Consider the following 26,693-nt stretch of genomic DNA (forward strand, 5'->3'; position numbering starts at 1 on the left):
AAAGCCTCCTGGATTGAAGCTTAGATTAGCAGCCCTCTAGGCTGACCTGGACCTGAACTCTTAACCATACCCTGATCCCAGATCTGTTTGTGCTGTCTTGCCAACTCCTGTGATCAACAACGAAGGAGTTGGCTGTACAACACAAACCGATTGGGGACCAGGCTATAGTAACCATTATGTGAACAATAACCGTGATGATTAACTATCGCTAGCCTGTAGATAATCTCTTAACAATCGTATCATGGAATCCATTGAGGGGCAAAGCCAGGTCACAAATCACTGCCTTGTGTGTGATTTCTATAGCGAAGCCTTGATGTATTCATGCTGCCAACCAGTTTCTGCCATGATCTTCTTGAAAGCTTAGCAGTGGGCTCCACAGCCAAATTATGGATGGTATTTTTAGGTTATGTGTGGGTGCAGGAAGAGAGGACGTGTGTATGAAGAGGGAGAGAGTGAAAATGAGGTTTATTGTGTGTGCAACACAATTGGATATTTGCAACTGGGGGGGGTTTCATTACGGTAAGGGGACGGACTTGCCTCACCGGTGTCACCGCAGCACCGAACAAGGGAGACTTATGTTCCCCCACCACCTCCAGCACAGGTCGAAAAATCCCAAACTTTTCTCATGGCCATTCATAACTCAGACAAATAAATGGCATGTACGGTGACTTTCAGTTATTGGTGTCTGAAATTGTTCATAAATTAAAAAGTTGTTTCAGCGAGAGATTATTTCCCTTATCTTTTCATGTGGAGTCGACAGCGCCGTTATTCAATTATACTTTATGCGTCTGTTGCTTTTCGGTCGTGCTAAAGGAGACACTTGCGTTGTGGGCCGTTTATCATATTAATAAAGAGTAGCGTTTATGATTTGCATAGAGATGGTACTAGCTGTTTTGTATTGTTTATGTGCCCCCCCTAGATCACGGTTAAAACACAATATCTACTAAAAGTTCCAGGGTCAGCTAGCGTTTTATTAGGAGTCCAGAGAGAAACACAATTTATAAATACAGAATGCTGAATATATTTCCTCCTTTCTGTACAATTATTTATTATGAGCTCATTTAAATTGGGCAAATTGGAACTTTTCTGATATGCAAATGTGATGTTTTCAAGAAAAATATGGCAAAGGAAATCAGGAAAAGAAATTGTGTTTTTACCGAGCTAGCTTTTCTTATGTGAGATGAAGCTAGGACACTGTTTCCCTTGGAAATACCATCTAGGGCCAACAGTAATAATAAGGTCAAACTGAGAGATAATGACAGTCTTCATGACCTTCTTTCATTTCTCAGGATAAGTCACGCACGCAGATGCACCCATACGCATGTGCAATCTCTCTCTCTCTCTCTCTCTCTCTCTCTCTCTCTCTCTCTCTCTCTCTCTCTCTCTCTCTCTCTCTCTCTCTTCTCTTTCTCTCTCTCTCTCTCTGCTCTGTCTCTCTTCTCACCCCCCCCCCCCCCCCCCCCCCCCAGAGAGAGTGGTTTGGCTGGTAACACCACAGAGTTCAAAGGGGCTGTCTTTAGGGTTTGATATACTGTGTGAGGGAGGGAGGTGTTTTGAAGCTAGCAGCCCCAAAGGGCTCTATACCCGACTGGTAGAATATGAGAGCCTGTTCAGAGGATGGCACWGTTAAAGTAATAAACCATTAGTCAAATATTCCTTTTAGAGCACATTGATTATAGTCTAAATGTCTGGGAAAAGCACACCAATGCCTGGTACCAAGGCTGTCCTAATTCATATTGATTTAGGGATGTCAGCAATGGTGGACACATACCGTGTTGGTTGAGGAGCTAGACTGGCACAGAGCAGGGTATAAACAGCCCGCCGACTGATGCCAACTGTGTCTGGTAGAAGTCCTGATGGGCACACTTTCACCTCACCATGGGCTGGTCTGGTGATTGACAGATTGCTAAACCAATTGAAATCTGTCAACCAATTTGACTGGAGTTTGATAGGAAGACCTATGTGGATTATATCCCAAATCTAAAAATGGCATTTTGCGATACCCTTGACGATCTCAGTCACTTGACTGCCTGTCAGACCGTGACAGCTGGTCAATACGATGAAACAATGAATTCTGTCATTTGGTAAAGTGGAATGGATGGTGTGGATCTGTTGAGGCAGTTCGGGGTAGTGATGTGCTATGTGATTTTCAGACAGGTAATGGAGGGTAGAAAGCTAGTTGCTCAGGCAAACAGACAGAGAGAAAGAGAGACAGAATGACAGACAGGCAGGCACACTGACAGACAGACAGACAGACAGACAGACAGACAGACAGACAGACAGACGTTCTATTTTGATGGCTTCCTAATTTTAGAACCAGTTCACCCTGCATTACCTTGATTTGGGAAGGCAATTAACAGTGTCCCGTTTCCTCACCCTCCACCCTCCCAGACATAAAACTGCTCTCCTTGCACTTCTCTCTCTCTCTCTCTCTCTTAAAACAAGACCTCTGCATCTCACCCTTCTCTAAAAATGTTTACCGTAAGTGGAAAGAAACACCTGTGGACCCACCATGAAAACACTCCTTTTGAAGTTATGGGGAGGCGTCGGGCGTTGGTGGATTCAGCTCTAATGAGCGTGGCCCCTCACTGTCATTATCCACAGAACACGATGCCATGGGAACGTAAAGAGGAACCATATCCCCAGGCAGCACACTCAAATTGGCAATTTCTTGCTCACAAATTACTTTCCACTCCTCCATGCGTGTCCTTCTTTCACCACCTTTTCCATCCTCCCCTCCTCCTCTTACCTCACTCAAATAATACAAGTTTGGTATTGGTTTATATTTATTTTCACGAGCACACCATTTTGGACCTCGTCCCCTGATTTATGGTTTATTATTAAGTTCTCGTAAGGGAGGGAGAGCTCAGAGCTGTGTTCAGGAAGATGGTTGAGGTGAGGGGTGGGGAGGGGAGGGGAGGGGAGAAGAGAGGGTGGCTGTGGCCTTTTTGTGAATAGTGCTTTTCCGAGAACTTCAGAGAGCTAGCACTTGACTTTCACCGACATCCACTGCTTCAAAGTTCATCAACTTCTCTTACAGCGCTTATCGATTGGGCCAGCCTAGTGATCCGGAGAAAATGAAAAGTATGTAACTCCACTGAAGTTGTGGGAGAAAGAAATTACTCACTTGAACCATGATATACTGTCTTCTGAAGTGGCTTACCTTACCCACTACTGTCTTTCTTACTTGGATACAAAGGAATTATGTTGTGTTGATGCCTCTGCATATTAAATCATGTAAATCAGTGTTTGGGGATTCCACTAGCATTTGTTAATGAAAATACAGTCATGTCAGGGAATTTACAGAATTTCTACCCTCACATATACAAKTTTGCCTCACTCATAAACCACTGGTCAACAGCCCTTTCCCTACGATTCACCACTACACATCCTGCTGATCCCTGATCTATGTGTCCCTTATCTACAGTGGCAAGAAAAACCCTTTGGAAATACCTGGATTTCTGCATAAATTGGTCATAARATTTGATCTGATCTCCATCTACAATAGGTCACAACAATAGACAAACACAGACACACATTTCCAAGATGGCATAGCAGTCGGACGTGTGTTTTGTCTTGTCCCGTGTAAATATAGTTTCCCCTCATTTGTTTTCTGTATATATTTTAATCTCACTTTCCATCTACGGACTGAATATATTCTCCTGCAACCCGCCTCACCCAATGTGGTACAGATCTGCTATTTTTATACTTTAGAACTGGAACCCCCATCAGAAGCTAGCCAGCTAACTAGCTACTAGCTAGCAGTCAGTTAGCCACTGCTAGCGGCCTTCACCGTTAACTCGGACATCTGCCAGCCTCAGCTCGGTCAATACCTGCCAGTCTGCACAGCGCGATATCAACACAGAGCATATCGGACTGCCTTTTCTCTACCAAATCTCCKGATTCCTACCKCAAGCTCTGAACCTTTACACCGGATCATCGCAGCTAGCTATCAGCAATCCGAGTGGCTAYTCCTGGCTAAAGTCTCTGTCCCGAAGCAAGCACCAGTTAGCCTGGAGCTAGCCTGGAGCTAGGCCTATCTCCCGGTTAGCCAAAGAGGTCCACYAGCCAATTCTTGGGCTACAATACCTCTTTTGCCAATTGGCCTGGACCCTTTACTGTCGACACGGAGCCCCGCCGRTCCATCACGACTGGTCTGCCGACGTAACCGTCCGAGGTGGTCTCAACAGGCTCTTCTGTTGCGACGTCGCCGGAGGCCCATCTGCTAGCACCGGCCCGCTAGCTGTCTGAATCGCCGTGTCTCCAGCTCGCCTAGCGTAGTAGCGACTACTGAATCGGCTCCCTGACTCATCTACTGCTACTCAATGGACTCTATGATCACTCGGCTACATATGCCTCTCCCTAATGCCAATATGCCTTGTCTATTGCTGTTTTAGTTAGTGATTATTGTCTTATTTCACTGTAGAGCCCCCAGCCCTGCCCAATATGCCTTAGATAGCCCTTTTGTTCCACCCCCCACACATGCRGTGACCTCACCTGGCTTAACTGGTGCCTCTAGAGACAAAACCTCTCTCATCGTCACTCAATGCCTAGGTTTACCTCCACTGTACTCACATCCCACCATACCATTGTCTGTACATTATACCCTGAATCTATTCTAGCACGCCCAGAAATCTGCTCTTTTTACTCTGTATTCCGTACGCACTAGACAACCAGTTCTTATAGCCTTTAGCCGTACCCTTATCCTACTCCTCTGTTCCTCTGGTGATGTAGAGGTTAACCCAGGCCCTGCAGCCCCCAGCACCACTCCCATTCCCAAGGCGCTCTCATTTGTTGACTTCTGTAACCGTAAAAGCCTTGGTTCCATGCATGTTAACATTAGAAGCCTCCTCCCTAATTTTGTTTTATTCACTGCTTTAGCACACTCCGCCAACCCTGATGTCCTTGCCGTGTCTGAATCCTGGCTTAGGAAGGCCACCAAAAATCCTGAAAATTCCATCCCCGACTACAACATTTTMCRACAAGATAGAACTGCCAAGGGGGGCGGAGTTGCAATCTACTGCAGAGACAGCCTGCCGAGCTCTGTCATACTAGCCAGGTCTGTGCCCAAACAATTTGAGCTTCTACTTTTAAAAATCMAATTTTCCAGAAACAAGTCTCTTACCGTTGCCGCTTGTTATAGACCCCCCTCTGCCCCCAGCAGTGCCCTGGACACCAAATGTGAATTGATTGCCCTCCATCTATCTTCAGAGTTCGTACTGTTAGGTGACCTAAACTGGGATATGCTTAACACCCCGGCCGTCCTTCAATCTAAGCTAGATGCCCTCAATCTCACACAAATKATCAAGGAACCTACCAGGTACAACCCTAAATCCGTAAATATGGGCACCCTCTTAGAAATCATCCTGACCAACTTGCCCTCTAAATACACCTCTGCTGTGTTCAACCAGGATCTCAGCGATCACTGCCTCATTGCCTGCGTCCGTAGTGGGTCTGAGGTCAAACGACCACCCCTCATCACTGTCAAACACTCCCTAAAACACTTCAGCGAGCAGGACTTTCTAATCGACCTGGCCCGGGTATCCTGGAAGGATTTTGACCTCATCCCGTCAGTAGAGGATGCCTGTTTGCTCTTTAAAAGTGCTTTCCTCACCATCTTAAATAAACATGCCCTGTTCAAAAAATGTAGAACTAAGAACAGATATAGCCCTTGGTTCACCTCAGACTTGACTGCCCTTGACCAGCACAAAAACTTCCAGTGGCGTTCTGCATTAGCATCGAATAGCCCCCGCGATATGCACATTTTCAGGGGAGTCAGGAACCAATATACACAGTCAGTTAGGAAAGCAAAGGCTAGCTTTTTCAAACAGAAATGTGCATCCTGTAGCACTAATTCCAAAAAGTTTTGGGACACTGTAAAGTCCATGGAGAATAAGAGCACCTCCTCCCAGCTGCCCACTGCACTGAGGCTAGGAAACACTGTCACCACCGATAAATCCACGGCCGCCTTTCCTTCCAGTTCTCTGCTGCCAATGACTGGAATGAATTGCAAAAATCACTGAAGCTGGAGTCTTATATCTCCCTCTCTAACTTTAAGCATCAGCTGTCAGAGCAGCTTACCGATCACTGTACCTGTACACAGCCAATCTGTAAATAGCACACCCAACTACATCTTCCCCATATTGTTATTTTTCTTCTTGCTCTTTTGCACCCCAGTATCTCTACTTGCACATCATCATCTGCACATCTATCACTCCAGTGTTAATGCTAAATTGTAATTATTTTGCCTCTATGGCCTATTTATTGCCTTACCTCCCTACTCTTCTACATTTGCGCACACTGTACATTGACTTTTCTATTGTGTTATTGACTGTAYGTTTGTKTATGTGTAACTTTGTGTTGTTTTTGTCGCACTGCTTTGCTTTATCTTTGCCAGATCATAGTTGTAAATGAGAACTTGTTCTCAACTGGCCTACCTTACCTGGTTAAATAAAGGTGAAATAAATAAATAAAAAATGAAACTAATAACACACAAACAATTATACGTTTTCATGTCTTTAYTGAACACACCGGGTAAACATTCACAGTGAAGGGTGGAAAAATGATGTGAACAATTGGATTTAATAAATGGTTGACCSTCCTTTGGCAGCAATAACCTCAACCAAATATTTTCTGTAGTCAGGAGGAATTTTGGACCATTCCTCTTTACAAACTGTTTCAGTTCAGCAATATTCTTGGGATGTCTGGTGTGAACTGCTCTCTTGAGGTCATGCCACAGCATCTCAATTGGGTTGAGGTCAGTACTCTGACTGGGCCACTCCAGAAGGCATATTTTTTTTCTTCTGTTGAAGCAATTCTGTGGTTGATTTACTTCTGTGTTTTGGGTTGTTGTCCTGTTGCATCACCCAACTTCTGTTGAGCTTCAATTGGCGGACAGATAGCCTAACATTCTCCTGCAAAATGTCTTTATATACTTGGGAATTCCTTTYTCTGTCGATGATAGCAAGCTGTCCAGGCCCTGAGGCAGCAAAGCAGCCCCAAAACACGATGCTCCCACCACCATAGTTTACAGTTGGGATGAGTTTTTGATGTTGGTGTGCTGTGCCTTTTTTTCTCCACACATAGTGTTGTGTGTTCCTTCCAAACAACTCAACTGTAGTTTCATCTGTCCACAGAATATTTTGCCAGTAGCGCTGTGAAACATCCAGGTGCTCTTTTGCGAACTTCAGACTCCCAAACTTTTTTGGGACAGCAGTGTGTTCTTCCGTGGTGCCCTCCCATGAACACCATTCTTGTTTAGTGTTTTACGTGTCATAGACTCGTCAACAGAAATGTTAGCATGTTCCAGAGATTTCTGTAAGTCTTAAGCTGACACTCTAGGATTCTTCTTACCCTCATTGAGAATGCTGCGCTGTGCTCTTGCAGTCATCTTTGCAGGGCGGCCACTCCTAGGGAGAGTAGCAACAGTGCTGAACTTTCTACATTTATAGACAATTTCTCTTACCGTGGACTGATGAACATCAAGGCTTTTAGAGATACTTTTGTAACCCTTTCCAGCTTTATGCAAATCAACAATTCTTAATCTTAGGTCTTCTGAGATCTCTTTTGTTCGAGGCATGGTTCACATCTGGCAATGTTTCTTGTGAATAGCAAACTCAAATGTTGTGTTTTTTATAGGGCAAGGCAGCTCTCATTGATTGGACTCCAGGTTAGCTGACTCGTATTTATTTGATCTTTTACCTTTGTTTAACTAGGCAAGTCAGTTAAGAACAAATTCTTATTTAAAATGACAGCCTAGGAACAGTGGGTTAACTGCCTTGCTCAGGGGCAGAACAACAGATTTTTACCTTGTTAACTTAGGAATTCGATCKTGCAACCTTTCGGTTACTAGTCCAACGCTCTAACCACTAGGCTACCCTGCCGCCCCAATTAGCTTTTGGAGAAGTCATTAGCTTAGGGGTTCACATACTTTTCCCAACCTACACTGTGAATGTTTAAATAATGTATTCAATATAGACATGAAAAAGACAATAGTTTGTGTGTTATTCGTTTAAGCACACTATGTGTGTCTATTGTTGTGACTCATCTCTGTCCATGGTCACCAAGCACCCTTGCAGCTTGGCTGTGCCTTCAAGGCTTTGGACCCTCCCTAGCCTTGCCTCCTTCTCTCCATCCCCATGCCCATTAGTGGTTGGTGGTCTGCCCACTCTGTCCAGCAGCCTGGTGCCCATTGGGCAAGTTGACCATGTTAAGGGCACACTGATGAACAAACAGGCCAGGGAACCTGCCATCTCCCCAGCCTCCCCTGTGCCCGCTCAGTGGGCAAATATACGCCAATCACATCAAAGGGGAGATATAACAAACGCCTTAATTACCAATTGGACTTAATATCGATACACCTAATACTAATACTGTAATACTATGGCATGTTAGTGAATGACTATTGCTCTTAAATATGGAAGCATGGCTGTTCTATATATCGGCTAGAGCTCCATTGTGCCTCTCTCTTTCTCYTCATTGCTCCCCTATGAGGTCTAATGGGGGGGGCGTTTAAGCGGCCCGAAACCCGGGTCAGCACCATCACTAGGGCCCAGGACCCCAAACCAGCCATTTAAATAGGCTCTTTGTGGTGTTTTACTCTCTCGGCATGAATATTTTATGGAGTCTTAACGTCTGTAGACTCTGGAGGCCTCTTGGCACAGGCCATGCACAGTCTCCTAATGATCCGATTGGRAGCAAAGTGGGTTGAGTTCTCTGCTGGAGAGAGGTAGAGATGAACACACACAGGCAGGCAGGAGCAAACACATGCACAAACACATGCGTGGACATACTGGCACACACACAGAGGCTGGCGAACACGCACGGCACACATGCACGCACACACAGGTACACAGAGGAGAGTCACCTCGTAGTCGATCTTGAATCCTCAAATTGCTCTTTAGGCTGTTTTATCCTTTTTACATGGACAGGAATACAACATGCAATAATTTGATCTAAATTAATGGATTCTCTACGATAGGTCGTGTTTATRCTTGTGTGTGTGTGTTTGAGAGAGAGAGAGAGAAAGAGAGAAAATGGGAGATTAAGAGAGATAGACCAAATACTCAGTGGACGGACTGGTTTAATGTTGTTTAAAAGTGATTTCATATTTTAGAAAATGTACAAAAAATGTTTTGCAGAAATGATCCACCCTGTTTTTCATTAGTGAGATGAATGATAATATTTCAAAGTAAGTACTCTAGTTAGACGGAATTGGACGGCGAAAACCAAGGGCCGTGTACTTTAAATTAGTTTGTAAAGGATGTCGCAATGTTTCCACGGCTAAAGAAATCTATTACGTTCCGAGTATACAATTACTGTAAACATAGCATTACAGCCAAAGGAGACAGGGTGTTCAACATTCTGTATTGAATACATGTTCTCTATTGACACCATTTGACAAGGCAAATGATTTCCAAGCACGATGTGCATTTCCCAGCATCCCTTTTGTCAGATGCCGAGCCATCTGAATCATTCGAATTTCAATACATTTACCCAAACAAACATTCCGTGACACTCCGTTTTTATTCCATTGAATATATACCTCTAGGACTCAAACACATCGCTCCCTCTAATTGCCAGTAGGGCTGTGTTCAGTCGTTCAGTGGTCAAGCCAAGTGGAGCCAGCAGACTGACATTATTTCTATGAGTGAATGATCTAGCTACAGCACACCTCTCTGTATATCCTGCTCTCCTTTGTCGAGGTGCCTCCTTTATTTTCGGCTTGTGATAATGGACCGCATGATTGTGCTGAGTCGGGCAGCTGAGTTAGACACCTCCGGTGGCCTTCAGGGTCCTGCTAGGCTACTCGAGCCGCTCCCTATGTGTTTTCTACTGGGTGGAAATGGCTCCTCACCGATATAGGAGCCAGTGGTAATTGGTGAGGGGAGTGGGGAGAAGGAGGGGAGAGGTAGGGTGTGAAGAGGTGTGGCGCTGATGTGGTGCTTTCTCTGCCAGAGGTCCCCTCGGCTCCCCCTCTTCCTCCCCCTTTTCCTCCCCCACTTCCTCCCCCTCCAGGTGATGACACAGCACCTCGTTAAGGCCTCGGTGTCTGGAGCTGCCACGCCAGGGTGGAGGGGTGATTTATTACCAATGATCCTCCCTGCCCTTGCTCAGTATTATAAGAGACGCTCCTTAAGCTGGGACCAGTTACGCCGCGCACCAACAGCACCAATTGCATTACACGCATTGTAGATGTCGGAGTGGAAGCGGAAGATTGCCCCTAAGCGCAAACAAAGCTCTTGAGGCGCGCTATATGGAATTATTTAATGGATGTGGCTGTGAAATTATCAGTTTTTTTCTGAATATCTTTGGGTATCAATACGGACACAGGCCTTAAACTGTCATCCTGTAAACCCAGAGCGATACAGTACATTACTATTTTGTGTGGAGTTTAAGAGAAGATAATGTTTTTGTTGCGCTGCGGCGAGGATGCAAAAAAACGGGAATGCACAAGATGCACAATTGGTCGTGCGATTAACAAGGTATGCCCAACTTCTGATAACGTTTCACCACACGTATTAGTTGGCTACACAAATATCACGCATCTACTTTTCTACACTATGTCTGATTAGAAGTCCTTATTCCACAATGTTTCTGGCCCTCAACTGAGCTCTAGCTCTGATTCCTGTGTTCACAGAAACGGCAAATTAAGGTAGAGAGAGAGAAAATACGATTCAAGTTATGGAGGCTGCTTTGGTTTGATAACGCAGCCAAGCGACTAGCGCGACCCACACACACACACATGGGAGGGGAGAGGGATTTGCATAAACATGCTCACATACCACCTCGCCCTACTGCATTAAGCGTAGTATATTATAAACTGCATACCTAGTACTGTATTTGAACAAAATTGTTATTCAGAGTTATTCTGTTTCAGTGTTTATTGAGATGAAATGTGTTGGGAAGGCCAGGCCACCGTTGGCGGCTTCTTGTGGCTTTACAGGGACTCACGTAGTGCGTGTTGTGTGTGGTGTGTGTTGTGTTGCGTGTGTGTGTGTGTGTGTGTTGTGTGTGTGTGTGTGTGTGTGGTGGTGTGTGTGTGTGTTGTGTGTGTGTGTGTGTGTGTGTGTATGTTGTGTGTGTAGTGTGTGTTGGTGTTGGCTGTGTGTGTGTCTGTGTTGTACTTGAGGTTTATATACTGTATGAGTGTGTAGCTTACGTTTGTGATCCGCCATAGTCTCATCATTCGCATGTGTCCCTACTCATGGAATAGCTTCAATGCCTCTTTGTCTGGAGAAAAGACACCTGGCATGACAATACCTACTATCACCATCAGCACACAACACACACAACACCACACACACCACACTCCGACACACAACACGACACAGACACACGACAACGAGCACACCACACCACCCTGTCATCACACTCCCCATACCGACTGACACACATATAGCTGCTTAGCGCCATGGTCTCATAGGGAGACCGCGTGAGTGCAATGACTTATGTTCCCGCTCAACTGCTTCTTGGCGTCACTCCTTTGCCTGGTAGTTGCTGCTTATCGCTAGGATGCTACACTCACTGCTCGCTGTCTAGCTAGCGGTCAGTGCCGTTCTGTCTGCGTAGGCGCGCAGGGATCGGTTATTCTCTTCATGAGATGGATCTTGTTTCACTCTAACGATAACTCCCTCACAGCATGTTCGGGAATATGGACTGCTGATCCAAATTCCATTCACCCAACGTTCAATATGTGAAAACCCACCACTCATTCAGTGAAGTTACAGTCTTCCACTAAGCATCTCTATCTTTTACAACTGCGTCCATGTACACATACATCTAAGCAGATGCATGGCCTGATGCTCTACAAAACCGATTGTTGGCCCGGCACACTGGTCCCCCACGCTCCACGCCTCCGATTAGCACACTACTGCTGGCACGGTTGCTGACTTAGACTATCGCTGGCGACAACTTCAAAACCAAGGCTCAACCTCAGTAACTGGTTTGGCATCTCTAGCTCTGTTCACTGTTAAATCTCTTCCAGACTTCAGTACGAGTCTAGCATCCTCCACTCCGAAAGCTGCAAACTCTAAGAAATCTCGTGATGCTTCCTATATTGCACACCAAACCATACCTTCACTCTGCTGCCAAAGCTCACACGCCATCGTAAAAACTGACTATCCTACCGATCCCTTTGACTTCTAGGCGAGTAGTCATTCTAAAAAAATTGCCTCCAACACAGCTGCTACTTGGCCAGCCAAAAACTTGGGATGTAGCTCTATAATCGACTAGGAGAATGGTATCCCGTCTTTGTCAACGCAAGAGCCATTTGTCACGAGGGTAATGATTACCTACCGCCCATCCCACATGAGCCTTATTGTATGGTCTTCGCCTCTGGCTGGCCCTCGCTAACACTATTTCGTCGCCAAACCCACTGGCTCCAGGTCATCTCATAAGTCTTGTGCTAGGTAAAACCCCCGCCTTATATCAACTCACTGTCCACGTAGGGACAAAAAGACAACAGGCCAACCTCCGCTAGCACGGCGCACTTCTGCGAGGAGCGTACCAGATATCTTGCACTTGGGGTCATGCCCCATAGCCAACGCTGTCTCGTTTGGCCGAATGTTCTTCCAGTTCTCATGCTGCAAAGGACTGGATGAATTGCAAAAATCTCAGCTCGAAGCTGGAGTCTTTATGTCTCCCTCATCTCTGACTTATTAGCCATTCAGCTGTCAGAGCAGCTTACCGATCACTGTACCTGTACACAGCCAATCTGTAAATAGCACAGCCAACTACCTCATCCCCATATTGTTATTTATCCTCTTGCTCTTTTGCACCCCAGTATCTCTACTTGCACATCATCATCTGCACATCTATCACTCCAGTGTTAATGCTAAATTGTAATTATTTTGCCTCTATGGCCTATTTATTGCCTTACCTCCCTACTCTTCTACATTTGCGCACACTGTACATTGACTTTTCTATTGTGTATTTGACTGTACGTTTGTTTATATGTAACTCTGTGTTGTTGTTTTTGTCGCACTACTTTGCTTTATCTTGGCCAGATCGCAGTTGTAAATGAGAACTTGTTCCTGGTTAAATAAAGGTGAAATAAAATACATTTAAAAAACACTCAAATCTTCCCTTTTCCCATCATGAGGTTGCTACAACCTAGCCTATGAATTAAAGTTTATACGTAGGTACACATATGTCGAGATAAAAATTTGAGGTGACAGACAGTTGCAAACAAGAGTTTCTATGGACAAATTTAGGCATTTTTATCCCTGTTTCGTTTGCTTCTGTTTAAGAAACGTTCTTCAACAGAATCGGCGGAATGAATACACCCCTGATCACACGTAAACACAGTTCACTTTCATAGTATTCCTTCTCTCCTCTATGCACTCTCCTTCTCTCACCTTTTCCCTTCGTTTGTGGACTTCAATGCAGAACACATCAGCTGGATGCGAAAAATCCTTTCCAAGCCAAACCATGTCATAACCACTACACACAGCCTACATCGTTGTACCCATATTAGCTAAAGAAACGTTCTAGTCAACATAGCTAATATAAATAATGTGTTAGTAAACCCGCTACAATCATGCAGTAACGTTACAGTGTACAGTCAGTCAGCAGTTACACTGGCAGGCCCCGGTGGCAATAAATGAATAAAACCAAAACCTTGACTTGGAAGAGTTCCAGTGTTGTGTTGGATAATCATAGCCAGCTAGCTAACATTGCATCCCTCTGTTTGAGCTGGGTGTTTCAGTAGGCTAAACTAGCTAGCTGCATTTGCTAGCTAAGTAAGTGAAACTGAAGGTGAAAAACATCTCTCTCTCGCTTGCTTCTCCTTCATTTTTGTAGAAATGAATTTGTTGAAAACTGTTCAACAATTGTCTTTCTCTCTCTTTGAGTCAACTACTCACCATATTYGATGCACTGCAGTGCTAGCTAGATACAGCTTATGCTTTCAGTACTAGATTCATTCTCTGATCCTTTGATTGGGTAGACAACATGTCAGTTCATGCTGCAAGATCTCTGATAGGTTGGAGGACGTCCCCAGGAAGTTGTCCTAATAACTGTGTAAGTCTATGGAAGGGGGTGAGAACCAAGAGCCTACTAGGTTTTGTATTGAAGTCAATGTACCAAGAGGAGAACGGAAGCTAACTGTCCTCTGACTACACCATGGTGTACCCTACAGAGTGCTTTTGAGGCTACTGTAGACCTTTGCAAAACAGTGTGTTTTAATCAATTATTTTGTGACGTGAATACATTTAGTATACTTTTATCTAAAAAGGATAACTTAAAAAAAAAAAAATTCACTGAGGAGGATGGTCCTCCCCTTCCTTCTTTGAGGAGCCTCCACTGGTAGCTGTGGTCTCTCTCTCTCTCTCTCTCTCTCTCTCTCTCATTCTCTTTCTCTTCTCTCTTCATCTCTCTGTCTCTCTCTCTCTCTCTCTTCTCCTCTTCTCTCTCTCATCTCTCTTCTCTCTCTCTCTCTTCTCCCTCCCTCTCTATCGCTCTGTCCCATGTTCCTGTCTGTCTGTCTGTCTGTCTTCTGTCTGATCGCTGGATGGGACAGGTTATTGGCCCTGTGGTTGTGTCACGTATGTTGTGAGTCAGGTGTGGTGGGTGTGTTGCTCAGTCTTATACGGCTGTAGGGCTAGCTCTAACATTCTTAATGGTACTCTTTGGCCAGTGGCAGTTCGGCTCCCGAGGGCCCCGTGGAGATAGAGGTTAACACGCCATCTGTGCTGGAACTCAGAGGAGGCCCCGTGGCTTCCTCCTTGTCTGTTTTATTACAATCCCTCTCTTAGTAGAAGTGTAATGTTTTATTACTGTAATCATCTTCTTGAATGCAGTTTCCTTGTCACTCACAATGTGTTGTAGGGTTTGGAGGAAGGATCTTCCAGCTCAAAGTAAGTTTTTAGAGCGAGAGACCAGAGAGAGGGAGGAAAGATGTATGAGTAGATGAGAGAAAGAGAGAGAACAAATGAGAGAGAGAGAGATAAAACCATGGAGAACCAAACGAGAATAGTCAGCAGATTAAAAGAAGAAAGATCACACAGACAGACAGAGAGAGACAGATACTGCTGAAGCAGGGTAGCTTGGCATTGGAGTCTTCAAGAGATCAGGAGTCCCTCTCATTGTGCACGGCCTTGTCAGGGTTTGAATACTGTCTGTTCAGCACTTGAGTGTGATTAAGGAAGTGACTTCTAAATGGTTGCCTTGCACAATGCACTGTGAGGGATTGCTGTCTGTGTGTGTGTGTGTGTGTGTGTGTGAAGAAACACAATGAATTCCATATTCCACACACTTTTGTTAATCTATTTCAAGCTTCCGATATGCACGTGACTGTTTTTTTTTCCCCCTTTCCCGTCATTTTCCCGCCTCCAAATGAGGATGTATGGCTAGAAGCACGACATAGAAAATTGTAAACATGTCAGAGTGGGGATTGATACGTCTGGGGATTTTTCTCATCTCCGTTTATTTTTTTATTTTTAATAATGCAGCATTCCCGCTGGGAGCAGTGGGTGTCCAAATGAGATGGGATGGGAACTGTACCGTTGTAACTTGGAGAAAGAGCGGATGATGGTTTGATTGACCGCTTTGTAGGAGATGGAGGATTAAGATGTTGGATAGATGATTGTCTGACTGACGCTGTCGTGTATGTGTCAGGGTGGAACAGGCTAGCACTTATTCATTCCTTTATTCATCCCCTGAGAACCCACTTGTTACTTCTACTACCACTACGGCGTGTTCATCTCACGTACAACGTATCTCATTCAACGACTTATTATCACACAGCAGGTATTATTACAACGTATGTGAAGTGGAAATGTAACGGACAACCTTGATGTCTCCTCTAGCAACAGGCTCCAACCGACTGAGCATTCTGGACCGTATGTACTTGTACATGGACTGCACAGGCTCAAGCTCTCAGACCTTGGCCATTCACAGACCGTTGCTTTTCATGTCAGACAAGTCTACCCTGTTGCTGGGCAGAATGGTTTTGAGGAAGGTATGGTGTAGACAGGAGAGCAGTGCAGGTTGGGTTTACGCTTCACTATAATGTTCACCTCCGATATTGGGCTTAATAGTGGAGGCAAAACCCCTCCTTGAAGCAATACACAATTGTAACTGCATGGAGGTGAGGTGGGAGCTATTTTAGCCTGCACGGTGGAAGTGGTTAACCCACTGTACCCTTATTCTCTTACGTATGCAGTGCCATTAAGGTGTCGATAACCTTCAAAAGAGGGATCTGGAAAGCTTTCTGTCATATAATATTCCTGTCTTTCTGTCTGCAATAGCAAGGGTGTTTACACGGGTGTACAGTACCTTCTGCTCTCTAAAAAAAACTCCTCTCCCCTCACTGACTTCAGTTTTTCCCTCTTTAATCAGTCTATGCGTCGTCCCTCAATCCCGCCTTCCATCTNTTCCATCTTCTCTCTCTCTCTCTCTCTCTCTCTCAGCATACAGCTTTCAGGCTGACGAATACTGACGGGTGTACCATACTGTACGTTTTCCTTCCTTTCCTACAGTCTTACCCTCTGCCAAAGAAGTAGTATCCTGCTAATTTATTTTGCCCTCCCTCCATCTCCACCGTTCCATACATGCTAACTCTCTGTAGTTGTGTCCTGAATGCCTGTCAAAAGTGTGCCCTCTTTCACTCTTTGCGATGCAGAGGGATTTCTAATTTAATACCAGGCACTTTGAAGGGTCTCACATAACCAGGGAAGGTATCGATTAAATATCATTGTGACGAGGACCGTCACTGTGCTGGCTAAGCGGGAGATCTGCCATAATTAGGCATCCGGAAAAGGCTACAAAGCGTTGCGCCTTGCCGGTCGAAGCCCGGGCTTTCTCTCTACCTCTTCTGGGTGGCCGACTGTCCACGTTGGTCCCTGCCCAGCTGCCGATGCCATGTTTTCGATAGCGTGTTTGTTATGCAACATCTCAGTGATCCAATCCACACTGGAAGCACCACTTGGGTTTCTAAAAACGACGTTCAATGCAGTTGATACATTTCCAACGTGACGCACTGCTTCTCCAATCAACAATAAAAGCTCTCTTTAGCCGAAACATGCTTGATACGGTTGTCCTAATCTCTTTTTATGTAATGGGATGTATGTGAGTATTTTGAGTAAAGCATTAGGAATGAATACATTCGGATACATTATCCAAAATCGGATMATGTATGGCTTACTATATATAGCAACATGCTATATTAGATCCAGTAAAAAAGACTGACGTTTGCTGCTAAGCTGTGTGTTMAATCCCTGCTACAGGGGTACACAGGGTTTGTTCAGAGCTACTGTTGCGTGTCCATTCTAACACAACAGACCTGGTCTATATTAATGACCCGCAGGCTCTGAATCCTCTCCGTATAGTACATGACCTTACAGGCTCTCTCAATACAAACGTTCAAGCTTGTTTTTCTGCTAGCAGTTTTTTGGTGCCGTGATGATTAATAATTCATAATAAGGATAAGGTATGAATCACCTAGGAGAGTGCACATATGCCCCACTTTTAACAATAATGTGTGAGTGTCCGTACCTTGACGGTTTTTGTTTGTGCAAATAGGTGATTAAGCAAATCGAGAGCTTGGGACTATAAGGTTCTATCGGCAATTGARTTATTGACGTAACCTTGATCTGTTCAATGTTCTCTACCTAAAATAAACTCAGGAAAAAAAGAAACGTCCTCTCACTGTCAACTGCGTTTATTTTCAGCAAACTTGACATGTGTGAATATTTGTATGAACATAAAAAGATTCAACAACTGAGACATAAACTGAACAAGTTCCACAGACATGTGACTAACAGAAATTGAATAATGTGTCCCTGAACAAAAGGGGGGGCGGTCAAGTCAAAAGTAACAGTCAGTATCTGGTGTGGCCACCAGTGCATTAAGTAGAGCAGTGATCTTCCTCATGGACTGCACCAGATTTGCAGTTCTTGCTGTGAGAATGTTACCCCACTCTTACAAGGCCCTGCAGCTTTCCGGACATTTCTGGGTGGAATGGCCTAGCCTCACTCTCCGATCAAGCAACGGTCCCAGCCGCTTGCTATGGGATGAGATCGGGCTCTTTCGCTGGCCTGGCAGAACACTGAATCCTGTCTTGCAGGAAATCACGCACAGAACGAGCAGTATGGCTGGTGGATTGTATGCTGGAGGGTCATGGTCAGGATGAGCTGCCAGGAAAGTTACCACATGGGAAGGATGTTCTGTAAGCGCAGCGTTGAGATTGCTGCATGTATTACAAAGCTCCGTCCGATGATGCTGTTGACACACGCCAGACCATGAGACGGCCCTCACTCCCAATGGATCCGCTCCAGGTACAGGCTCGGTGTAACGCTCATTCTACGAACATAAAACGCGAATCACGACCATCACCTGGTGAACAAACGCGACTTGTCAGTGAAGAGCATTTTTGCCAGTCTGTTGGTCGCGACGGTGGGGTTTTGTGCCATGGCAAGTTTGTTGGGTGATGTCTGATGAGGACTGCATTAAACGGCCTAAGCGCTCAGTAGCCTCTCTCAGCTATTTGCGGACAGTCTGAGCCTGATGGCGGGATTGTGCGTTTCTGGTGTACTGGAGTTGTTGTGCCATCCTGTTACTTGGTCCCGCAGGTGTGATGTTCGGATGTACCGATCCAGTGCACATGTTTGTTACACGTGGTCTGCCATGCGAGGACGATCAGCTGTCCGTCCTGTCTCCCCTGTAACGCTGTCTTAGGCGTCTCACAGAAACGGACATTAGCAATTATTGCCCTGGCCACATCTGCAGTCTCATGCCTCCTTGCAGCATGCCTAAGGCACGTTTAGCAGATGAGCAGGAGCCTGGGCATCTTTCTTTTGGTGTTTTTCAAGAGTCAGTAGAAGGGCTCTTTAGTGTCCTAAGTTTTCATAACTGTGGACCTTAATTGCCTACCGTCTGTAAGCTATTAGTGTCTTAACGACGCGTTCCAGAGGTGGCATGTTCATTATTGTTTATGTTCTATTGAACAAGCATGGGAACAGTGTTTAAACCCTTTACAATGAAGATCTGTGAAGTTATTTGGATTTTTCGAATTATCTTTAAAGTCAGGGTCCCTGAAAAGGTTATGTTTTTTTTTTGTTGAGTGTAGTACTCTCAATACACTATTCAAACCAATGAGGGTTCGGAACTTTAAAGCCAATTATCTCAGAAACAGCTTTTTGCAGATGGGAAGTTTTATAGTCACAAGCTCTCGAAATGTTGTCTCTGCAACTGTTGATTGGTGGCGTACTGGAACAAATTGAAGAGAAAGTGGTATATGGTCTTTTGGGACTAGGCTGTCCTAATATGACACCATATCTATTTTTGTTTAAGGACATTCGGTGCCAGTTCAATCTATTGCCCAGCCTTAGTTCAGGAAAAACCATAGGGTGTGTTGTCACCTTCTCTACGTGTGCCTTGCTCTAGAAGCCCTAGTTCTTCCCAGCATACCATGCTGTCTGTCCAGAGCTGAGTAAGACAGGCCAGTGTGTGTGCCCTGCTGAGAACGTGCTGAGAGTGATAGGCTGAAGAGGACCAGACAGTTATTAATGGCTGCCCCTTATTTTCATCTGCTCCAGGGGTAGTGGTTTACACACTAGGGGCTCATTGTATTTCCTSCTGGTCAATATTCTGCTCTTTTAACCCTTTACAGAGCAGAGGGTAGTTGTGACCTCGAGTACGGTATCCATTTTAGGCCACCCTCAGCCTCAAGCCTCACCCCTTTTTGTGTCAATTGTCAACACTCCTTGAGGCTGAGGGTATCCTAAAATGGACCCCATTCCAGGCTTGGCATGTCCATGGTGTTTTTGTGGTATTTGCTGCTTATCTACAGCTGCTGCTTATTTACAGCTGGTTTTGATTAGAAAACCTAAAGTCTTTCAGCGCCTTTCGTCAAATGATCAGGCAGTGAGTTTTCTCATTAATGGAAGGAAAACAAATGTCTCTGTAATGATTTTTTTTGCTCATCATGTTGTTGTATTTGCTACGCGGAAAACCGGTGATATTGCATCTTTCCCAGGAGATTTTGATAAAGCTGTTTGGTGTAAGCATATTCACTGAAGCGCTCTAAGCCATCTTGTTTTTCATGTCGAGTGTTGTCGTGCGAAAATCCTCGAGAGTCAGGTTGGAAAGAATTGACTTCCGACCTCAGGGAATGGAATTGGCAAATTACATTCTGATAAATGTGTGATTAATTTTAATCACTGGCTGCTATTGAACTGCTTTCCCCAAGAACCAGCCAATTAATGAGCCAAAAAGCAGTTGCGACTGGCGCTGTATGTCTAGCGTATTTACCCCTGGCAACAGTTTGCCCCCATCCATTTGCTCTCCTAGAAAGGTTGTCTGGGTGGAAGCGTGCTAGGGCTATAGTGGGTGCTATCGATTGGTGTGGTCTCTGATTGTGTGTGCGATTAGGTGTGTGTATGTGTGTGCTGCTGATGATGATCGTGGCATGTTAGGCCTGTGATCCTGGCGKTCTCTGACCCTGGTCATCTCACGGCGCCCTACTGATCACAACATTGTCAGGGGATATAATTATACAGGCCTGTGTCCTCCTCCTCCCCACTGGTGTAGAGACATCAATAATTATCTCTATGCATGTTGTATCTACAGTTTGCGTGGAGCATCACATCCAGCTGGCTGCTAGAGCCACTGGGGAAACAGTGGGGAGTAGGAGTTAGGGAAGAGGCTTTGAGTGATGGCTGTACGTTCGAGTAAACAAGCAGAAAGCTCTCTAATCTTGCTGCGTTACATAGAAATATATTTACTACGAGGATTCAGCACCAAACTACTTTTGAGAAATTATCTGAGTGAGCATGTTATCTATTATTCTATGTATTTGACCATTTCTATGCCACTGGACCTGAATATTAAAATTGATATTATATCAGAAAACACAGCTTCTGGCAAGTTTGCATTATTCCCGGGATATTTCCTGCTTTCGTTTTCTCATTCTGTACAGATTGCATTCTGCAATCTCTACACACTCAGTTATTTTGTGCTTTAACTTCAGAGCTTCCCCAGTCCAGATAAAGTGAACACGGAGTTCAAATGTTTACAAAACCCCAGCATTTATGTCAAAGTCATTTTTTCCATTATACTTTCTATCCCTGGGGAGTGGAGCAAGACTAGCGTTTTATTTTAAAAAGTGTATTTCATCTGAAACCTGAATCCTTTGCTCTGAGGGAAATGATTTTGTCTGATATTGTAAACTATGCTCGTCTTTCTGGCCCTGGCTGGAGTTATTGCCATACAAACAAATTTGCACCATCAATATCCTTGATGCTAATCCCCAAATCATGTCTCAAGCTAGTTCTTTACTTTCACTGGATGCGGTCCTGCATAAATTATTGGTGTTAATATTGGCATATCTCTAGGCGARAAAGCTTCTTTTGAAACGATGCCCGCTCAAATTGGCTGGGACGACTATTCTGCAAAGGCTCAACAATGACAGTGAGTGTGCATCTGTGGTAACTGTTGCCTCCCTGTGTGTGTGTGGATGGGTGAGCAAGCGTGTGTGTTTGTGAAAGTGTTGTGTAAACCTGCATTAGGCCACAAGGCAGGATGTTGTTGTTTCTGCCTGTTTCTACCGTTCACTCTGCTCCCGTGGTCACTGAAAACCCTGACCTTCACTGAAAACCCTGACCTTCACTGAAAACCCCGACCTTCACTGAAAACCCTGACCTTCACTGAAAACCCCGACCTTCACTGAAAACCCCGACCTTCACTGAAAACCCCGACCTTCACTGATGTAAGCCGAGCTGAGCTGCCATAACTCACCAGCCCAGGTAGCACCRGCTCGGCTCTCAACCTTTCTTGAACCTTGACCCCTTTTTTCATCAGTTGCTAGAGCTTTCAGATCTGAAGAATATGTCTTCCCTCTCTGTTACAGAGGCTTTGGCTGTTATATGTGAGAACACTCTCTCATAGACTAATGTGTACACAATTTGAGAGAAATAAGCTTTTTGTGCACATGAAACATTTCTGAGATCTTTTATTTCAACTCATGAAACATGGCACCAACGTTTTACATGTTGCGTTTATATTTTTGTTCKGTATATTAAGTTGCATGTGTGTCTTGGGCTAAGATGGATGCTGCCTGCTCTCAATTAACCTCTGGAGACCACCACAGGCTCATGCAGTATTAATGATATAAATCACATCATATTACTACTGCGCCTCTGAAAAAAACTATTCCTGGTGTGTCAGTCAACCACATCAAATTCTGACATGCTGRGGTGGTGTGGTGGTTAGCTAATTACCTCGGTGGGAGATTTASAGGAAGTAGGAATTCTGCTTTTGTTTCAATATTTACATGTATATCAGTGGGCTTAAGTGTTCCTTTTGTGTTTTTATGATTGATTCATATTCAGAAGATCATATGCTATTAATATTCTTATCCTCGTTGATAGCACACTATATTTGACTGCAGAAAAAAAGCTATGACAGACATCCAGGTGATTGTACCGGAGGTCTGCATCACAGTTGCCAGAAAGTCCAGGAAAGTTACAAGCTCAGCCACACAGAGCACAGACTTGCATAGCCTTTACTCGACATCAAAACAAAATGTACGTATTAACAAATAAATTCTCTTAAGTTCATCGCCTCCTAGAGAAGCGAGAACAAACAAGAACGTTGCCTGGAACACTCCCTCGGCTGCTGTCAGTGTCTGCCTAGTCGTGAATTTATGCATTCGTTTGATGAACGTCAACTAACTTCCCCTTCAGATTCTACCGAGCTAATTATAAACGTGTCGCTCGAGGCAGCGATATGATCGATCAAGCATGGGCTCTTCCAGCCATAATGATTAAATTGGGCTCCGGGAGTGGCGCAGTGGTCTAAGGCACTGCATCTCAGTGCAAGAGGCGTCACTACAGTCCCTGGTTTGAATCCAGGCTGAATCACATCCGGGCTGTGATTGGGAGTCCCATTTTTTATTTCAATTGAGGAGATMTTGGAAGGTTTTTGGAATGAGAATGGTGTTGCACCTTGTTTTTAATTTGATTTAACCGGGGTACTTGGGTGTATTGTCAATGGCATTGTTTAGCTGTGTGGTTTATGTGTGATAATTGCATGCCTGTGTTAAATCCACAGCAAATCAATAATCCATAATTGACATTGCTGCAGGCCACCATTCCAGTTTAATTAAGGCTGTTGTTGTAAATCAGGTGGTTTGCCATCAGTTTAGTGACTGACCTGTGTTCTTAACACTGTCACCTGTTTTTGTGTTTCAGATGATGAAGTTTGCCTGGGACAACTACAAGAGCTTTGCCTGGGGCAAGAACGAGCTACGGCCCCTGACCAGGAATGGCCACATTGGGAACATGTTTGGTGAGTGGTGTTTTGTGGCCCCAGGCTAAAAAGCCCCAATCACAGGTTACTGGGGAGCTGCCCGTGAAGGTCTTACAGTCTTTATCAAAAACAGTCAAATGGTCTGCAGTCATGGACACACAATTGTCTGTGGGTCTTAGTCGACCTCTAGGTCAAAGAGTTTTCATTCATGCTAATCGCTCATAGAAGAGGATGCTCTCATTGTGGAAGGTATCTTTCGCTCRTGAACATTTTAGAGACATGCTGGRTGCGGATCCCCTGGCTACCATTATTTAATCATCTTTGTTGTGTTGCATATGGTTGCACTGTAGGTGGAAAAGGCCTGCAATATGCTTCCTGACTAGCAGTGCATGTTATGTGCATTTCCCACTTGTCGGTGTGTATGAACCCACCTGTCAGAATGGTTCTTTCCGGGTCCATCAGACTGAGATCTGTCCCAGCAGCCTTTATACCACCTTGTCATTGTGTGGCCATTAATCGGACATGGTACCAGAAGGTTCCTCAGGTCCCTAATGACACGGATACACACAAACACGTCTGAGCGACAGGATATCCTGTGATAAAGCTCTTAATAGAAGTGTGATCAGCTTTTAATGAGGATTAGTTTGGTGGGCCTTTGTCTGTCTGACACGCCCGAGTTCATCCACGTCCTGTCTACTTCGATTGTGGAGTATTGAGGCCATTATGTGAGACAATGCTAACCTTTCTCTCCGAGGTTTGATGGCATCTCTTCTTTCTCTCTCATCATGTAGTAGTAATACGATAATGTGTCTTCCAAATAGAAAATGCATGTAAATGTGATTGTACTGTAGTATTCATGTAAATGTGATTGTACTGTAGTATTCATGTAAATGTGATTGTACTGTAGTATTCATGTAAATGTCATGCATTATGCAAGTAGGGTGATAACTCRGCCTTCTCTCTTCCCCATGTGTTGGAATTAAGWTCCAACCCKTTGCATGATATCTGGTTGTATTTCATAGCCCTACAGGTGTAGGATTTTAATTTGATCAGCCTGCAGGACATTTAAACCGTTAGTCATTTCCATTTTGAAAGTTCAAACGTGATTTTCCCTTACGAAAAATGTATCAACCCCTGCTGAAATGTCAATTCATCACAATCCACATAAAAAATTCACATTTCCTTTTGCTGCAGAATTTGCTACTGCAGGATTTCCTCCAGTAGCAAATTGACTCAAATTAAGATTTTACACCTGTAAGTAACCATCTGTGTATGGGTTATCATTATGATCATTCTGGTAAAGAACTTTTACGGTAGCTGCCTGAAAGATCTGTGAAAGAAATATCTGTACATTCTATTTTAAAGCAGCTTTGTAGACCTAACACATGGGAAGATCTTACACCTTCTAAATAGTATTGACATTTTTGCTCTACCTAATTACACAGTACCACTTAAGGTGCCATTATGCAGTGAAATGTAGAAATAAMACAGACAGCAGCTATTAGAGGTTAGAGGTCACCAAATTCCTACTGGTGTTTATCATTTAATTGCTTCCTATATCTGAGTAACGTAATTATCCTCTGTGAAATAAATATCCCCTATACGGATCAGCCAGATATACGCAGAGTAGATAGCTTATCGAAATCAGTAATCAGTCAATTTGTCTCTCAAAATTGTCTCTATTCTTTCAAGTCTCTGGGGAAAGAGATCRGCTCACTACTTCAASCCAATATCGCTAATCCCACTAAGCAAATGAACTTCCAWTCCGTTGGAAATCTGACATGGTTTTCTCTCTCCACGCCCCGTTTACTAATACTGACAAACATGTGGGAAGGGAAGAGGGGCGCGAGGTTGTCCTGTGGGTGACTGTCACACTGTGCTGCAGGAGTKMTAYGTTGGAGGAAGCCAGGTGTGAAATTGGATGCTGTGTTCTTTAATTTAATCCCATGACTAAACAGAGATGGGTTGAGATTGGATCGTCAGTTAGCCTACTTGTCACACGCATGTTCTAAACCTGCTGAAAGTCACTGGAACGTCSCTCCTGCTCTCTCTCACTCCAGACTCAGTCAAAGCCCCTGAACGAGAGGTAGGACACATCTGCTGCCTGCCTCTCTTCTCTCTCCATCCTCTTTCTCTGCATCCTCCTAATTTTCTTCTCGGTTTTCCTTCTCTCTTTATGAGTCACGGTTTAAGACATCACGCTTTTCCCTCTTTGCCCATGAAAAGGTCGTGGTACCGCTGGACAACTACAGAGAGAGRATACTGAGGAGTTTACTCGGAAATATTAAGCGCAAGTTCATTCTCCCGTTTTTCACAAAGTTGTGGGCGAGTAATGRCACAGCAGAACTCTAGAGTGAGTGCTGAAGGCTCTTGTGTTTATGTGTGGGAGTGCACTTYACGTGGGAGTTTACAGTACATTGATTTGTTCTGACCAWCTACACCTCATTTACAACTTTTTAAAAGCATTTCATCATTATAATTCCTTGTTAACGTTTTTCTTTTCAAGACCCACACATATTTGCTGTAACTTTCAGAATGATAAGTAGGTAACACTTTACACAAAGTGGCCGATGACAGGAACCAGGCAAGAACAAGTGATTTTATGATTATTCTACACTTATTATACACAATTTTATGTTGTTCTAATGCTCAGTTTGAAATATAGGGAAGGATAAGTGGCAGCATAATCTCTAAATCCTAGTTGTATCATAGGTTGCTCTAATGTAAAAAAAATAAAAAAAATAAAAGTCAAGTTGAATCATGAATGTCATATATCACATTGTTGAATGCTGAAGGAGTTGTCGTAGTTGTATGAGCTTAAAGCACTGTTTACTTAGACCTGCTGATTAATCCTTGAGAGTCTATTGACTCTTCTGGGAAGGCTTGCCACTAGATGTTGGAACATTGCTGTGGGGACTTGCTTCCATTCAGCCACAAGAGAATTAGTGATGTAGGGCACTGGTGATGKGCGATTAGACCTGGCTGGCAGTCAGCGTTCCAATTCATCCCAAAGGTGTTCGATGGGGTTGATGTCAGGGCTCTGTGCAGGCCAGTCAAGTTCTTCCACGCTGATCTCGACAAACCATTTCTGTATGGATCTACCTTTGTGCACGGGGGCATTGTCATGCTGAAACTGGAAAGGGCCTTCCCCAAACTGTTGCCACAAAGTTGGAAGCACAGAATTATCTAGAATGTCAGTGTATGCGGTAGCTTTAAGATTTCCCTTCACTGGAACTAAGGGGCCTAGCCCGACCATGAAAAACAGCCCCAAACCATTATTCCTCCTCCACCAAACTATACAGTTGGCGCTATGCATTGGGGCAGCTGGTGTTCTCCTGGCATCCGCCAAACTCAGATTAGTCTGTCGGGCTGCCAGATGGTGAAGCAGGATTCATCACTCCAGAGAACACGTTTCCACTGCTCCAAAGTCCAATGGCGGCGAG

General features: G+C 44.4%; 1 protein-coding gene across 2 annotated transcripts in view; it reads left to right on the top strand.

The window, feature by feature from the left end:
* The window catches only part of LOC111959136 (mannosyl-oligosaccharide 1,2-alpha-mannosidase IA), a 239,554-nt gene that overhangs the window by 91,208 nt on the left and 121,653 nt on the right, over nt 1-26,693 (top strand). For both annotated transcript variants that reach the window (XM_023980596.2, XM_070437363.1), the window contains exon 2: nt 23,193-23,289. In XM_023980596.2, coding sequence (XP_023836364.1) covers nt 23,193-23,289 — 97 coding nt within the window. The remainder of the gene's footprint in view (nt 1-23,192; nt 23,290-26,693) is intronic.

This window comes from Salvelinus sp. IW2-2015, linkage group LG35 (genome assembly GCF_002910315.2).
Source record: "Salvelinus sp. IW2-2015 linkage group LG35, ASM291031v2, whole genome shotgun sequence".
NCBI classification, from domain to species: Eukaryota; Metazoa; Chordata; class Actinopteri; order Salmoniformes; family Salmonidae; genus Salvelinus; species Salvelinus sp. IW2-2015.